The sequence below is a fragment of the Emydura macquarii genome, unplaced genomic scaffold, assembly GCF_026122565.2.
Source record: "Emydura macquarii macquarii isolate MOO-44397 ecotype Brisbane River unplaced genomic scaffold, CSIRO-AGI_Emac_v2 contig_3517, whole genome shotgun sequence".
NCBI classification, from domain to species: Eukaryota; Metazoa; Chordata; order Testudines; family Chelidae; genus Emydura; species Emydura macquarii.
Window position 1 is genome coordinate 2843285 of NW_027133654.1, and position 18025 is coordinate 2861309.

At 44.9% G+C, this 18025-nt stretch overlaps 1 protein-coding gene across 16 annotated transcripts in view; it reads right to left on the bottom strand.

The window, feature by feature from the left end:
* RYR2 (ryanodine receptor 2) overlaps nt 1-18025 on the bottom strand; it is a 646139-nt gene that overhangs the window by 146928 nt on the left and 481186 nt on the right. For all 16 annotated transcript variants that reach the window (XM_067535799.1, XM_067535792.1, XM_067535786.1 and 13 more), the window contains 2 exons: nt 4751-4811; nt 3981-4219 (listed from right to left, as the gene is read on the bottom strand). In XM_067535799.1, coding sequence (XP_067391900.1) covers nt 3981-4219; nt 4751-4811 — 300 coding nt within the window. The remainder of the gene's footprint in view (nt 1-3980; nt 4220-4750; nt 4812-18025) is intronic.

The window sequence follows — 18025 nt, forward strand, 5'->3', positions numbered from 1 at the left end:
TTGTTTTAGAAGTAATAACCATTACATTATACATATTAGTGTGAAGACCAACATTATTTTTCTATGCAGTGCTGTAAATAACTGATCAAGTTGGGGAGAAAAAATTGATAATATGCCCTCCCTCCCCCCTAAAAAGGGATTACACTCCAACTTTTTCTCAGTTTTCTATATTCTTTTTTCAATTCCACTATGCCATTTTTTCAGCTAATAGCACTGAGAAGACGGAGTTAGGTTTTTTGAAATTTCCCATGAATGAGAAATACCAGGCAACACTGTTTTGGAAAAACTAACATATGGTGTTTCTAAACCAAAATGTCCTCCCCAGACTGGCAGCAGCAGTGAAATGGATAAAGAATTTCAATTTCAGTCAGCAGCTGCTGAGGGGCCCAGAGTCCGTGGCTCTGGCGCAGCGCTGCCATGCAGAGAGCCCTGAGTCCACGGACCACAGGGCTTACAAACTTCTAAGCCAGATAGCTCCGCAAACTGCCTGACTCTCAAGGCAGCAGTCTCACCAGGCTTCAAGTTGCTCTGAACCAATGGACCGTGGAAGGACATCCCAGGATTTCCAGGCTCCGAACTCCGCCTTAGAGAACCTAAAAGTTGTGGGAGGCCTAGCTAGAGCCAGAGTTCTCAGGGCTTCCAGGCTCTCTACTGCAAAGCCAGGAGCCAGGTTTGCCAGGCTCCTGGTTCCATGGCAGGGTGTTTGGAAGCCCTGAGGCCCCCAGCCTAGGGGACCAGGAAACACTGGTAATCCTGGCCTTCTGGCGCTGCCCTATAGCCAAAGACCCTGTAAACTAGGGCTCCCCAGTTGCCTGCCAGGCAAAATTCTGCCTGTTATTCAACTGTAGTTTGTTCAACCTGTTTCACTTTCAGGTTATATTTCAGATTCAACAAACCAGCATTTTATGACAAAACTTTATTCCACTTTATTCCACAATGTCTGGCACTAATGCATGCTTGGTGCCAAGGTTGCTACTTGAATGGAGGCTGACAGCTGGGCTGAAAGCATAGGTACCAATGGCTGGGCTGAACTCAATGGGGTCCGGACCTCTTACCCTGCTTGCTGCTAGAGGGTATTTGAGCCTTATTGGAACCAAAGCTCTCTTTTGTGCTCTGAGCCTTCATGGCCCCACTGGTACCAGAGACATGGAGTCCTCTGACTCAACAGTACTGAGTTGAGAGACCAAGACTTCAGAAACCATGGACCTCACCAGGGACCTGGACTTTTTTGGAGCTGGCTTCTTTAGGTGAGAGTCCATGCTCCTCTTTTTGGAAGCCTTCCTCAAGGCCTTCAACGTCTTGCCTTTTTTAGAAGAAGCCAGAGTCGAGGCACTAGATATGTCCAGAAACAGATATGGGATGGGGAGGCTCTCGTGACCTGACTCAGAAGATGGCCAAAGAGGGCATTTTATCATTAGCAGTCTGAATTTAATTTCCCTGTTCTTCTTTGCTCTGGATTTGAGGGCCAGTCAGAAGTTGCATTTCTGGGAAATGTGGGACTGCCCAAGCAAGGGACATACTTAGCGTGCTTATCACTCATAGGTATAGCCTGTCTGCAGGAAAGGCAACATTTGAAGCTTGGCGAGATAGGCCTGGCCTGCCAGGGGAAAAAAAATAGTCTCCCCAAGGGGAAAGAAAGGAGAAAAAACAATCTTCTCACTATTATCTAATTAATTAACTATAAACTACACTAATCACTATCTTAATATTGTAAAAATATTAGATATATAGAAAGCTGAGGCACGCTCAAGGTGGGCACTCAAGGCAGTTGACAAAGAACTGAGGGTGGTCTGCCCACGCACCCCTCTATAGCCTCGGTGACAAGCACAAAGAGGCACAGGGCGTATGTGTGAGCCAAATGGCCACTGCTAACTGAAAATCTCCAACCAAGGGTTCAAGAGGCACAAGCACACCTGATGTGGCATACCTATAGAGACACAACTCAATGAAGAACTTGCTTTTTCCCTTTTTTTCTGCTTTATCAACCATTATCAGAGGCCAATTTGGGGGGAGAGCTATTAAAATCTCTGCAATTGCCCAGATCTCCATAAGGTAAATTTTAATGGCCCTTAAAAAGCCAGTAACCCCCACTAAAAGGTGGAGAGGTGAGGAAAAAGGTACCTAGAAAAAACAAAAAAATAAGAAAAAAATAAGACATGTTATGGACAGTCTACAGAGGACCCAACTGTAGCTTGTTTCGCTTTGGGAGGCTGAGGAAAATTTGAAGGGGCTATTCAGAGAAGGAGCTATCTGGGGAGACAGCCTAGCCAATCAAGAACACTTGACTCTGGCCCCCATTGCAGCGTATGGGGATTGAAGAACTCATCAGTCTTGGAATTCATGGACCCATCTCCGACACAGTTAGAAGGCTATTATTCCTAAAACACTATGTGACGAGAAATGGTGTTTGTGTGCATTAGATAAAATAGATATGCACAATATTTAACAATTCATACTATTAGTGAATTTATAATAACTGAATATCAAGCATATAGAATTGTAATTAAAAATCTTGTAAGTAATAAAATACCAGAGGCCAATGATGACATCCTATCTGGATCAGAAAACAAAAAGGAGTGGAAGGAGTACCTGATCTTCTATAGATGGCAGCTAGTCCCATAGTTTCTCAGTTTTGGATTATGTTCTTAGACACTGAAATTAAGTGTCTTTAACCATAATTTATAAATAATAATTATAGTGTAGCATCAGGGCAGGTTTAAAACCTAGATATATTCAAATCAGCCAATCAAATTATAAATTTCAGAAAACCATTTTCCACATAGCTATTTTATATTTTCTCAGAATTAGAAAATGCAGAAAAGGCTGAGTTTCAGTCTTTTTTTCTAGAGCTATGTACACACTGACAGCAGCAAATTCACCACTGTCAGATCGATTTTTCCAGATCGACTGAGTGGCAGTGAAGACACGCTCAATCAATCCGGAAGCCGATATATTAAAACCACCTCCAAAAAAAGTGTAGCGTGCGTTGACGGGAACACATTTCCCATTGGTGCAGCACAGTGGAGCCGGTGTGCTAAAGGGAAGTAATGAAGTCGACAGGAGTTACGCAAGCTACACTGCGTAGCTTGCATAACTCCTGTCAACTACCACCGAATTTTGCCGGCAGTGTAGACCTACCCTAGATCCTCCCCAGTGGACTTCCCCTTCAAGAATTCTTCACTTCTTAGCTGGCCAGCTTTGAGGAATCAGAATGACTGCCCACAAAAGAGGCTGGCTATTAGAATTCCTGTGGGGCCTCTAAATAGTATAGAATTGAAACTCTGCTTTGTGGACTGTAGGAGGCACTGCAAAAGAACAGCTTTAGTCCTGAACAGATTAAGTGATTTACAAAATTTAAGCTCTGCATCAACTGTGCTCCTAAACTCTATAGAAATGGAGCTTCAGAAGTACCTCCCCACACCAGCTCCTTGCAGATATCTTCTTCAGCAGTTCCTTCTGCTCTGCCTCAAACACTCAATCCAATCATTTGAAACAAGGTCATGTTCATAGCTAAAATCAGGTGACATAGCCTTGCTTGAAAGGTTTGAATGAATGATGTTGCCTTGCAACAGCTTTCATCAAAGAACTTCAAAGTTCTATACAAAGATTAAGTTCATAACACGCCTATGTGATAAATATTATTATTCCCATTTAAAATATATGGATGAACTGATGCAGAGAGAGATTAAGTGATTTATGCAAGATAACGTACCACGTCTATGACAGAGCCAGAAATATAATCCATATTTCTAATCCTATCATCTAACCACAAAATCACACTCCCTCCCATAGTTTTACACAATGGGATAAAACCTGCAGACCTTATTTGAAGATTAAAACAAATTCTCATTTAAATCAGTGAAAATTTTGCAATGTGTTGTCAGGATTTGTCCCCATATATTAGAAGCCAAACTGTAATAATCCTCAATACACAACAATAAAGATACATTAGCTGCCTGGCATTTCTAAATAATACATACATATTATATCTTCCCCAAACTGATGCTGTCCAATGTGTTCAAATAATGAAGAGAGCACAGGCAGGAGAGCCACTGTGGTGTAGTTAATAATTTGTGTCACTCCCTTTGGTTGATTTCTCGTGTGCGTAAATTGGCCTTGCTTAAGATTTTCCATGGTCTTCTCCAGATCTTCTGCGGCATTATCCAGAAATGCTCTCAAAGCCATTTTAACAGACTCCAGACCAGTCTTCATCACAGTCCTGTGCAATACATATAAAAGAATGAAAGATCATATTCTATTAGAGAAACATGAAACAAAGGCTAGCCCTGACTTATGTAAAATAGACATGCAAGATCTTAGGAAAACCTCCCCATTGGGTATAATCTTCTTTCCTTAAAGAAAGCGACTCAAGGAAGTAGCTCCAATTGAAATGCAATGTCACAGTGTCACTCTGCAGGCCATAAGGGATTTCAATTCATTTTACATTGACAAGGCTTTGTGAGGAAAGGGCTTAAATGCTTCATAAAAAACAAGGAATAAGAAAACCTGCTTAATCATCAAAATAGGAATCTTATGGCTTTTTGAAGCTGCAACCCAAAATGCCTACCCCACCATCATTGACAGATTTTGAAAAATTCAGTATAGGAACTTTTTCAGCAGAGCAAGTCTTTTTTATATTAGAAATTCTGTGGTCATATACAGATAATCAGCCCCCCTAAATCCTACTGTACATGTGCTATTCAGTTTTAAGTGATTTTGTTTATACTTTAGAAAACATATTCAGGATTACCTTGCATCCAAAGTCTGGCCAAGTATATGAAGACAGTTGACTATTGACGATGCATCATTCCCTAAACAGGAAGCAAAACAACACAACAATTAAACTGAGTTTGCATTAAAGCAGTTCTATTTTTGTTAACATTTGTCATTTTCAAAGAAGCAGTAAATGACAAAGCAGAGGCACAATTCAACTTCTGCATGATTTTAACAGTCAATTTAAAAACATACAATTTGTTGTATTAACCTTGTTTACACAGATGCAGGTACTAGAGACAATAAAGCATCTCTCCGTCACACAGCTGAGGCACTCATGAAGCATTTAGATATGATGTTAATCAGAGCTGCAGTGTACTATGTGTATTTCATTTAAATTGTTGCAAATTTCATTTTAATTGATACAAGTTTATCTGAGCATTTATTTTCTCTCTCTCAGATAATAAAAGTTATCTAATACTCTCAGTTTGGTGTTGTCTCATTGAAACAAGAGACAAGCATTCATATAAGATGTCAAAGATGTTACACCCTCAACATGCCAGCTAAGCTGAAGTGATCTACTATTGGATATTTGAAATCACTGATCTGTCATCCTGAAAGCAACACAAATACTTTGAACAATTCTTGCAGTTCTCCATCTAACGCTTTATAATAAACTTTCTAATGATGAAGTATAAAACACATATTCAAACATTGAGATAAATGGATGCCATCCACTGAAATAAGTAGTCTCTCTAGTTAACACACAGGGCAGAATCTGGCCACACACATATGATCCATGTAAATTATTTCATTGTTTTAGAGTTAATTCCCCCACCTGTTTACAAAGACAGAATTCAAGATCTCTTTCCTTTCCATCCTTCTAAAATTACTTGATCTTCAGTAACAAACACTCCAATAGCAATATGTTTTAACACAGGTTACAGGAAACATTGGCATCAACATCTGGTGCATGACATTTTATCAATGCCAGTTAATTTCAAATGCAGATACAATGAAAAATATTTTTTTTCCATGAAATAGAAATTTTAAAAAGACAGACTCTACAGAAGTAGAAACAACTGTGGCATTTGGGAGGGTTTCTTTACATTACTCGTAATCTCACAGCAGGAATTGGTTGATACAGTCTCTTATTTACATTCACAGCAGGAGTCATGCCAGTTTCTATATTGAAGGTTAGGAGGGTAGAGCTAGCAAGTAGTCTAGAGATGCTGAAAACTAGCCAACCCTCATATGTGTATGCTTTCTTTTTGATAGCAAAATTAGGATAAAACTCCACTGGGGCATATAAGACTGATACTGAAGTAATATTAAAAGATTGAGACGCTAAACAAAGTTTAAAAAACCCCAAAATTCCAAATTAGGGTCCTGATCCTGATAGACGTTATTAACATGAGTAACTTAGCTTCAGTGGGGCCATTCACATGCATAAGTCTTTATGGGACTAGGCCTAAATCAGAAAACGCAACCTTAATTCGTTACTCTTCATTTAGTTATTGTAATATAACCACAATCCATTTGGAAACCTCTGCCAAAATGTATTAAACATGTTTAGACAACACAGTAGTTAGAACACTGATGATCTGTCTACACTAGAACTGCCACTGTTCCCACCTGTCATGCTGGGTAGATGCGGGGAGGGGGGGGAGACCATTTGTTATATTGTTTGACATCAATATGTCAAAACCATATTAATTCATGTGGGATATGCCATGCCAGGTACTGTTAGAAAGGCTATAATGTGCTAAGTAAGATGATGATGTTTATGTTTATGGGTGATATGTGAAATGGAAGTTATAGATATATTTGATATATCTGTATTTTAAATTGTGCTGTCTGAGTAACGACAGACAGGATGGATGCAGAACAATAGCCTGCTTAATGGCCCATTAAGATATCCCCAGGTGCAAGGAGCCCAGGGGGAGAAGCCAGAGATACACATGATGAGGCACCAGGACCTGCCCTTGTGACTCTGAATTCCATTTTGGTTCCTGTAAAATTCCACGAGCAGCATGCCTGATGAGGCACCAGGAATGGCCCATGTGGCTCTGGACTCCATTTTAGTTCCTGTAAAACCCTACAAACCGCATGGCCAAGGCCAGAGGGTATATAAGGCAGAGGCCTTGGGAATCCATTTCGTTTTCAGTCACCAGTCTTTCAGTCGGGACACAGCTTCAAACACCTATCTACCTCTGAATCAAGTCATCTGCAACTGAAGCTGTGTAACAAAGGACTGAGGCCCATCCAGTTACTGGATGTATACCAGAGGAACTGTACAAGCCTGCAACTCCACAATTCTTCTAGAAACCTGATGTATATGGACTTTCAATCATTTGTATGTATCTGAATGTTCTAATCCTTTAACATTTCTCTCATGGTTTCTTTCTTTCTTTTTACAATAAACCTCTAGTTTTAGTTACTAAAGGATTGGCTGGCAGCATGGTATTTTAGATAAGATCCAAATTTATATTGATCTGGTACTGTGGCTGACGCCTTGGGGTCAGAGGGAACCTTTTTAGTAAAGAGCATAAAGTTTAAATAATTGGTCTCTTTACTGGACCTAGTGCTGATTTGGGAGCCAGAAGCTGAAATGCAGTAAAGGGGGCTGTGTGTATTTGTATACTGGCTTTTGTGGGGAATCAGAAGCGCAGCTTGTGACTGGTTGGGAAGCCTGACTTCAGTGTCACTCACCAGTGCTGGGAGAATCTGCTCTCTTTTTACAGTCTGCCCTGACCTTGGCATTATCAGGTGGCTGCCCTGGGTACAGGATGGGTCACAGTCCCCCAACATGAGACTGGTGTAGAAAGGAGTAATCAGAGCTCCTGAATACACCTCAAAGCCCCCCTTATTCAGACAGTGTGACACCCCCCACACAAAAGGGATGCAGAAAGGGGTGTCCCCAGACCCCACTGAATGCATCACAGAAATGTTCCCTCTTGAGTTTTTAACATGCTTCAAGTGTTTTACAAAATATCAGGCACGTGTTACATTTTTTACAGTTTCTGGCATTAACAACAAATTACAAGACTTAACATTGGCATAAATGTTAACAGCAAAATCACGTTCAGTTAAAACAGACTTTTTCTTTGTAAAGTTCACTATGGAGGTAACAATGTTGTTCAATTTTTTACAAACAGTTGTAAGGGTTCAGTTAGCTCAATAGTGGGTTTTTGGTGCATAAACTATGCTCCCCTTATGTGATTTTGCAAGCTTTCTCTGAACTGCGACACATGCTCCCCCACTGGTTGTTCTGTCACCACTACATTACCCTCCCAGGAATTACAAATCAGATCCAGGGGTCCCCTGACCTGCTTCCCATAAAGCAGCTTAAAAGGAGCAAACTCTGTAGACTCTTGTACACTTCTGTATGCATACAGCAGATAAGGTAACAAGACATCCCAGTCATTCTAGCATCTGTTCACATACATCTTTAGCATAGTCTTCAATGTCCCTTTAAATCTTTCTACCAAGCCATTGGTCTCTGTATGATAAGGGGCAGCTTTCAGATGACTTATTTCACACCTTTCCCATAGCTGCTCAAAACACAACTGACATACAATTGGCACCCCAGTCTGACAAGATTCCCTTGGGAAACTCCACCCCACTAAAAATGGTAAACAGAGCTGAGGCCACTATCTCAGCCTTAACATCAGATAAAGCCACAGCCTCAGTGCATCTGGTGGCAAAATCCACCCACACCAGAATATACTCCTTCCCATTTCTGGAAGGTTTAGGGAGTGGCCCCCCAATATCCACAGACACTCTGGCAAACAACTCCCCAATAATGGACAAAGGCTGCAGAGGTACCTTCCTAGGACCCTTCAAACTCTTGTGCTTCTGACACAAATCACAGCTTCTGCAATAACCCCTCACTGTGTCAGATAGGTAAGGCCAATAGAAGTTTGGCTTCAGCCTGTCACACAGTTTTCCTATGCCCAGATGTCCTGCAAAGGGATTATTGTGAGCCAACTTTAACAGCTCAATTTCACATCCCTCAGGCACTACAAGTTGATGGCTGTTTTTTCCATGAGGCTGCTTTTCCCCTGGAGGGAATTCTTTGTACAGCAAGCCCTCATGCATGAAAAATCTGCCTGCTCCCCCTGCTGGGGCTAGGCTTTGGGCCCCCACTCTGGTCCCCTCTAAAGAAACATTTTTTCATTGAGCCCTGACAAACTCATTCTGACTTTCACTCAAATTCAGAGCCGTTCCAGGAACATTCAACCCACCTTCAGCTGGCCACACCTGAGACAAGTTCTCCTTGCTAACAGCTACCGGTAGATCTTTCTCCCCCCTGCCAGGCAGGTAATTTGCATTACCCCCTCACAGGCTAGCTAGTTCACCAGTTTCCAAAGTCTTAACTGTTGTCTGATTCAAGTCTGGACTTGGTTTTAAAGAGACATCAACCATTTTCACTAGCCTTTCACAAACAGGGTTCTGATGTTTTTTCACTGCCAGTCTCTGACTCCACATAGCACCAGATGTACCTGAGTCCACTAAGAGACTACACAATACATCCAAAGCATTCAGAGGTGAGAGTTTGCCTGCCTACCCCACCCCCTTCTTCCAAGGGACCAATTCCACATCTGTCCTGCTGTGCAGCTTCAGCTGTCCAGTTCTCCCTCTTTCTGTCCCAGCCCACATGGCTGTTCCCAGACAAACCTTTGGAGACCGGGGTAGCTTCCCCCATGGGCAAGTCATTACCCCCAACAGACGCAGGCTTAGGAACCTTTCCTTCCTGGGTCTTCAACTCTCCCCCAGCAGATAAACTGCTAGCCTTAACACTCAAACAACTTGAGAATTCCTCCCCTTTGCCCCAGCCCCCATGGGCCATTCCTGGTGCCTCATCAGGCATGTTAACTTCAAATAGCTCACACATTTGGTAACTCATCCGAAGTTCAGATGCTTATCTGAACCTCTTTTGTCTGGAAACGTGACTAGAAATTTCAGAAGACTGAGTCCATCATGAGGTTTCCAGTACTTCCTTATTTTGTTTTGACTGGAAACATTGTGAGAAGAAACTTTCATGATGTATTGTCAAAGCTCTGGTTCTGATTCTGAATGTAGCCAAGGAAAACCGAATTGTTAATATTGTAAAGAGCTAACTAAACATTTTTGAACATCACAGAGAAATTGGGTTTAGACCTAGTTTGGAAAAAACTACTAAAAATACCTCAGTCCTTATTACACTCAAAGGTTACAGTGAAGCTACTGCCAGTGATTAGGAGACCCATTATAAATTAGAGAATTTTGTGGATTAGCATGTATGCTCCTTTCCTCCTGGATTGTCTGCCCTAGATACGGCAAGAAAATTATGCTCTTCCTCATATGAGTGAATTTGGCCCATCATGTACACAGCACTATTTGCTTCTCAAACACAGGAACAGGGACAGTGAGAATTTGAGGCTTTGTACTTCTTTGGACTTAGAACATTCATTTGTTTCCACTATGTTTTCCAGGCACAAAAGCACAAAGAACAACTGGGGTGGCCTCGCTTTCAATTTACGTATATATGCACTAAATTAATAATGACCAGACCAATCTTTTTTATTTCAAAATTTGGGGAAACTATTTTGCTTCCAGGCTGAGACTATGTGTCAAATTTCAGATGGCCATGATTTTTTTTAAACTGAGTTTTAAATACCTGAAATTAGGAGTTTCTAATTAAGTGAATTCTACTGATGCTAGAAAATGTTCTACGGCAGTAACACAACTGTGGCAGATCTCTCCAAACAGACCTGTAGCCAGACCACAGCACTAGACCCTAATGCAGAGCACACTCTTCTGTTCCATAACATAGCCTTTCCAGTATAAAACAAGCATAGCTGCAAAATTTTAACTTGTGGGGAAATTCTCTTTCCCATCATGCTACTACTCAACAAACAGGTTCAAAGTCATAGCAGGAGTAACTGAAAAGCCCACCTGTTGGAGGCCCAGTACAATTTGAGTTGCTTGACCACTGTCCTACAGGCCTAGAATAGCTTTAGTTGCTTGCTTGGCTATTCTGACCCCTGTAGTATGACATCTTCCCGTTGGAAGAGATGAACAAAAATACTGAGTAACCTTATAGATGTCTCAGTTTCTGCATACCAGAGCACATAAGACAAAATACAGATACGTATGCTTGCAGCTGCACATAGATAACGGTGATGGGAACAACAAGTTAGCCTTGAACGTCTGGGGGTACACTATTTCATTGCCAAGGGGCATACTTTTACTCCGCCCCTCCTATCACCAGATGTTGTTTTGACGACCCTAATTATCATGGCGAGAATGGAATGTAGTTAAGGGTAAAAACCCAGTGTAGGTAATTAGCATACATGATAATGAGAGAAAGATAATTAGGTGAAGGTGGTTTATGGAAGGGTATAAGAAGTAACCACTTAGACAAAGGGGCGCACTCCATCAACATCTGACTCCGCGGGAGGTGCTGCCCATTGGACCAGAGGATCCACTGACTTCCTGGCGGGGCCCCTGAAGAAAGCCATTCCTGTATACAGCCTTCTGAGTAACTGCTTATCTCTCCAGGGTTAGTGAGTATGATATATTGTAGTTAATTCTAGGCTTTGTATTTAACTAGTATATTTATAGAAAACCTTGCATATTAAACGTTAATGATCTACAGATCGGGCGTATCGTGTCTCACTGGTATCCTCACTGATCACAAAGTGTGCAGTATCAACACCACCCACAATCTCTGTTAATTTATTTTGGCCATATTATAATACATTCATTTTTAAAAAAAGAAGAGAAATCTGGTTGATTTTTTTAAAAAAAATTGAAATCTAAATACAAAACATAATATGATGATAAAAATGGACAGTCAGTATGTAAAATTCTGACGTAACAAAAAGGTGGGATCTTTCAGAAAAAAAACCCTTTAAAACAATAGGGAACAAATCATAGCTAAAAAAACAGGGTTACTTACCAGTAACTGTTGTTCTTCGAGATGTGTTGCTAATATCCATTCCACTATAGGTTAGTGCGCGCCACCATGCACTGGTTCCCGGAACGTTTTTCCCCTCGGCAAGCCCCATAGGGTCAGCTTAGGCGCCCCCTGGAGTGCCGTGCTCATGCCGCGGTATATGAGGCGACGCCGGCCCTTCAGGCTCTCAGTCCCTTCTTTCTGGTGACTCCGTCAGCGGGGACGGAGGGTGGGTTGTGGAATGGACATGAGCAACACATCTCGAAGAACAACAGTTACTGGTAAGTAACCCTGTTTTCTACTTCGAGTGATTGCTCATATCCATTCCAATATAGGTGATTAAATAACCATACCTTGGAGGTGGGTAGGAGTCATCGGCGAGCTGCTCTCATCAGTACGGCCCTGCCGAAGCCCATGTCCTCTCTCGCCTGCTGCACGATGGCGTGGTGGGACATGAAGGCGTGAACCGCCAACCAGGTCGCTGCCTTGCAGATGTCCTGCAGGGGCACTCTTTCCATGAAGGCCGCCGACGAGGTCTAGGCTCTGGTTGAGTGCACTGAAATAGCTCCTGGAAGCGGTACCTTCGCATGATGAGGGTGACCGATGGGACCAAGTCTCAAAATGGAACCCCCCTCAGTACTTCCCAGGGAGTCCTCCACCAGTTCAGGGAGATCAGGACCTGTGTGGGAACCGTGACCACCCTGTTCAAGGAGTGCTTGGCTGGTGCATACGCTCAGGCTAATCACACCTGGAGAGGCCTGAGCTTGAGGCGAGCCAGCCTCACCACATACATACAGGCCGCCATGTGTCCCAACAGCTGCAGGCAGTGTCTGACTGTCGTCGTGGGGGACCTGTGGAGATAGTCGATTATGGTGGCTATTACCTCGAAGCGAGGCTGTGGGAGGAAGGCTCTGGCCTGAGTGGCATCCAGGGTGGCCCCGATGAAGTCTATGCGCTGCACCGGGATGACGGTGGACTTCTGCTCGTTGACGGGCAGTCCCAGTCTGGTGCACATCGCGCAGGTGAGCTCCAGGCTGTTCCTCACATGGGCCCTGGACTTGCCCCGGATCAGCCAGTCGTCCAGGTAGGGGAAGATCTGGACCCCTCTGAGGCGTAGGTGGGCCGCCACTACTGCCCTACATTTTGTGAAAACCCTGGGGGCAGATGAGAGGCCAAAGGGCAGGGCCGAGTATTGGTAGTGGCAGCCAGCTACCATAAATTGAAGGAAGTGCCTGTTTCTGGGAAGGATGGAAATATGAAAATACGCATCCTTCCTTTAGGTCGAGGGCGGTGTATCAGTCCCCTGGATCCAGTGCGGGAATGATGAAGGCCAGGGAAACCATACGGAACCTGAGACGTCTGATGAACTTGTTCAGACGGCGAAGATCTAATATGGGTCTCAGGCCCCCCTTTGCCTTGGGGATGAGGAAATACCTTGAGTAGAATCCCCTCCCTATTTCCTGTGGAGGGACTGTTTCCACAGCCCCGAGGAGGAGGAGGGAATTCACCTTCTGCAACAGGAGTTGCTCGTGAGAGGGGTCCCTGAAGAGGGATGGGGTGGAGAGGATTCCGGAGGGAAGGCTGTAAGCTGAAGGGCGTAGCCCCTGAGAACTACACCGAGGACTTAATGATCTAATGTAATCCTTTGCCACTCAGTGTAGTCGGGCCTGGGTGGATTCAGGTGAAGGGTATTGGTGTAACCCTCGGGCGCACCATCAAAACTGTCGCTTATTGTTGTTGGGCCCCTTGGCTGGACCCTGTTGGGAGGCCGCAGATGACCCCGACCGGTCATGGCGGTCAAAGCCCCTGTATCTGTCGCAGCCCCTCCGGGGCTGGGAAGGCCTGGGCGGCGGCTGGGGGGGGGGCGGCTGGGTCTGGCGCTGAGGCTGTGGCTGAGACTGGTGCCTTGAGGCCTGCGGTGTGTACAGCCCCAAGGATCTGAGGGTGGCCCTAGAGTCCTTCAGGGCATGCAATTTCTCATCAGTCTTATCCAAAAAGGGGCCTGCCCCATCAAAGGGCAGGTCCTGGATAGACTGTTGAACTTCCTGTGATAACCCAGAGGACTGCAGCCACGAACACCTCCGCATGGCAATAGCCGAAGCCATGGCTCTGCTAGCAGTGTCCGCGACGTCGCTGGCAGTCTGTAAGGCCACCCTTGCCACAGCGGCACCCTCCTCTAGGACCGTTGTAAAGTCAGTTGCCTGGTCCTGTGACAGCCCCTCTGCAAACCTCTGCATGGAGGTCCAGTGGTTCAGGCTATAGTGGCCGAGGAGTGCCTGGTGGTTGGCGATCCTCAGCTGGAGGGCCCCTGTCGAATAGAGCTTGTGGCCGAACAGGTCCAGTTTTTTATTGTCTTTATTCTTGGGCATGTTGCCCGGGCCGCCCTGTCTGTCCTGCTGTTTGGCCGCGTCCACCACTAGGGTCTCGGGGGCTGGGTGGGTGTACAGGAACTCAAACCCCTCCAATGAGACATAGTACTTTTTTTCAGCGCCCATGGATGTGGGGGCAACCAAGGCAGGTGTTTGCCAGAGAGCCTTAGCCAGCTTCAGGACTCTCTCGTGTACAGGCAGACCCTGATGACCCAGCCACCCCAAAGAGGGGGTCCTCCAACTCGGAGAGTTTCTTTAGTTCCAGATTGAGGTTGCTAGTCACCCTCTTTAGGAGCTCCTGGTGAGCTTTAAAATCTGGCAAGGGCACCCTATGGTCCCTGGTGGTCGCCTCGTCAGGGAGGAGGAGGATAATTGTGGGAGGGGCCCAGTAAAGGGTCCCTCCTCAGGGGCCGATTCCTTCTCTGAGGAATGGCCCTTGGCTGGCTGGCTCGGGGGGTGGGGGGCAGGGGTGCCGGTTGAGCCACTGATGACGGGACAGAGATGGTGACCTGTCCCACATGCGCCCCCCACGGCCTCCAGTATGGCCACTGCCACGGTCCCTGTGGCCATCCTGGTGCCGGCATCGGTGCCGGCTGCAGTGCGTCCGGATGGTGTGTGTGGGACCCCAAGCTGCTGGAGCGGTGCCGGCACTGTCTGTGGCTCCTGTTTGCCTTCGACGAGGAGCGCCGGTGCCATCGTGTATGGTGCCAGCGGGGAGATGTGCGGCTTGACGAGCTAGAGTACAACCTCCGCCTCAGCGCCTTTGGGGACTGGGAGTGGTACTGGCCGTGCCTCCGCGGTGCCGAGTCTGACTCTGAGAAGCGCGAGCAGCGGCATGGTGCCGATGTCTGTGCCGCCAGTGCCGAGTCTTTTGGCACCGGGATCCGCGCCGGACTATGGTCCGGGGATTGGGACCGGTGCCGTGTATATCTTGTCGATGTCGGTGCCGTTTCCTCTGGCATAGGGATCCATGCCGGACTGTGGTCCAGGGATTGAGACCGGTGCTGTGGCGAGGGACTCAGTGGGGTGCGGGAGCTGCGCACCTCGCACGAGGCGGAACTGTAGCGGCATCACCTTGAGCGCGAACCCTCCAGTGCCCTGGACCGTCCTTGGTGCCGTGGTATGGAGGAGCTCGACGACCTGGAGTCGAAGCTGTGAAGGGAACCCACACGCTCTACCCTCTCTGACTGTCTGGGGGGAGACTTGGACTGTGGTCTTGACCACCCACCGGGACCACCCAGCGCGGGTTTACCCCGAGACGCCAGTCCCTGCACCCTCGGCCGAGGGGGGGACAGAGGCGTGGGCATATCCATAAGGGCGCGTGCTGCATGGAACGCCTCCGGCGTCGACGGCCCTTGCATGGGCGCTCCCCCATCCCCAGGAGTTGGGGGAAGCTCCCTGAGTAGAGATACAGATGCCGGAGTAAACTCAACAGCCTGTGGCTGGTATATCTCCTGACTCCCCCCAGACCGCACAGGCGGTGCGGGGCAGTCCTGGCGCTCGGTGTCCTGGCGCTTCTTCCTCTTCGGCACCGGAGACTGACGACAGGTCGACACCGGTGCTGATGGAGCGCTCCGCGCCATGGAGACATTTGGTGCCATGGGAGAATGTGCCGGTTCAGAGTCCGGGCGGAGCTTGGACTCCATCAGGATAGCCTTCAAGCGCGCGTCTCGTTCTTTTTGCATATGCGGCCTGAAGGCCTTGCAGATCCTGAACTTATCCTTTCTATGCTGCTCTCCCAGACAGCGGAGGCAGCGGTCATGAGGATCGCTCACTGGAAAGGATTTGCCGCAAGCAGCGCAGGACTTAAACCCAGTTGTGCCAGGCATGGCCCAACCCTAAGCCCCTAAGAGCTTCTTATCTAATCTAACGCTAACTACAATATTTAACAACTAACAACTATACTTAACAACTACTTGATAATAACGAGATAGAGTTCAAAACGGGGAGGCTTCTTGCTAGAGAACAAGAGGCAGACGTTCCAGTAATCGTCACGAGCGGAAAGAAGGAAATGAGGGCCCGCAAGGCCAGCAGCGCTTCATATACCACAGAATGAGCACAGCACTCCAGGGGGCGCCTAAGCCGACCCTACAGGGCTTGCTAAGGGGAAAAATGTTCCGGGAACCAGTGCACAGTGGCGCGCACTCACCTATATTGGAATGGATATGAGCAATTACTCGAAGTAGAACCAGCAGACCTTAAAGGAATTGTGTACATAACTAATTGCCAAAGAGAACAATAGAAATTGCAAGTGCAAAAACATTTTCTTTAAAAAAGTTCAATGGGCCTTTAGGTTAAAATCATCATAGAAGCTAGTATGATCACTAGGTATCTTAATGGTTGTACAACCCTGGACTGCAATTACAACAAATCTCATAAGCAAAAGGATTGGGTTTAATTAGCACTTGGATGGGAGACCTTGAGGAAAAATCCTAGATACTTCAGGAAGTGTCGTTGGTGATTAAATTCAGTCTTAAGGCCCTGCTTGCAAAATCCCAATGGATCCTCATCTAAAGGATGCTTTAATGGAAGGATTTGTATTCGTTCATAAGAAAAGGAGAGGACAATCAGTCAGAGACAGCATGCCCTCCGCCACACAGAGTTCCTCTTGAGTAATGTCCTCTTTGTTCATGAAAGTGAATGGGACGAATCTGGTCATTATTATTAGATGAACTGCATGGCTACCTTTTGTTTCAGACTGTATGTCACTTTGTCATCAATAGTGAGAATAAAAAATTGGGCTATGTCATTAGCATTGAAAATAAAGAGAAACCATTTCATATCAGAGTTAAACAATACTGAAAAGTAGATTAAACTATTCGTAGAAATTTTCTTTTTAAATGGGGAAAATATCATTTCAAAGGCTCATTCCATTGAAAATAATTGAGCAGAAAAATCAACCCATTAATAATAATGAAAGTGCATAAATATACTCTACTGAGTGCACAGATACAGCTCTCAAACACAGAGTAAATTACCATTGTCAAAACTCAGTTATCCAATAATCAACATATAATAATTTCATGCTGAAGAATAATCTTAACAAAAATATTAGTAATTGTGACACTGGCAGACCAGCCAATCTGTGTATGACCCATAACAATTTAACAAGAGGCATTATAATTGTATCAGGAAAATTCACTTCTATGTGAATTTCAAAGAGATGTACCAGACCAGCAATCATTAACCCATTCATTTGTAGTAATAGAAATCAAGGATAGATGCTAAGTGTATTAGTTTGTGTTTATCTGTATCCTGTTAGAAGTTTAACAATGTAACCAAATTAGCTTGTAAATGCTAATTCCCTTTCATGTCTTCATTGTCTTTATATTATGTATGCAACTGTGTACAGTCAACCCTAAGAACAAAGATGTGAGACACTGTGTGAAATTAACAATATTACATATATTGTCTTCAGCTTATCTATCCATGATATAATGTGTGACCAGCAGTCGCTTTATGTTAATCAGTGTAACTGAATTACCTGTGTATGCCCAGTAAATAGAATGCTAACTTCAAAATGATGGAGCAGTGTATGCTAAACAAAGAAAAATCAATTCTCAGTTATAGGCTGTGCTCAAAACACTTAAAAAACTTGCTTCAGCTATAAAGAGAAACCTCGGGCCTGACCCTTTTATCTCTAGTCTGCTGAATTTTGAAGCTGTGGGACTGAGATCTTCCAAGTAGTTACTTGGAATATCCTGGAAAATGCATGGAAAGACTCTAACAGATGCTACATCAAAGTTGCCATTTGGATTCTGACCTGTTGGGATAATGCCAAAGAGACTTTTGCAAGCCAGCAGATATAACATCACTGCTGTGATCCTGATCAAGGAACACTGAAAATCATGTGTAGGTATATGATTCCTTAGCCATTTAATAACGCTCTTCTTTTCTTTTATTAATACATCTTTAGTTAGTTTACTAAGGATTGGCTGGCAATGTGATATTTGGGTAAGATCTGAAATACATATTGACCTGAGGGTAAGAGTCTGATCCT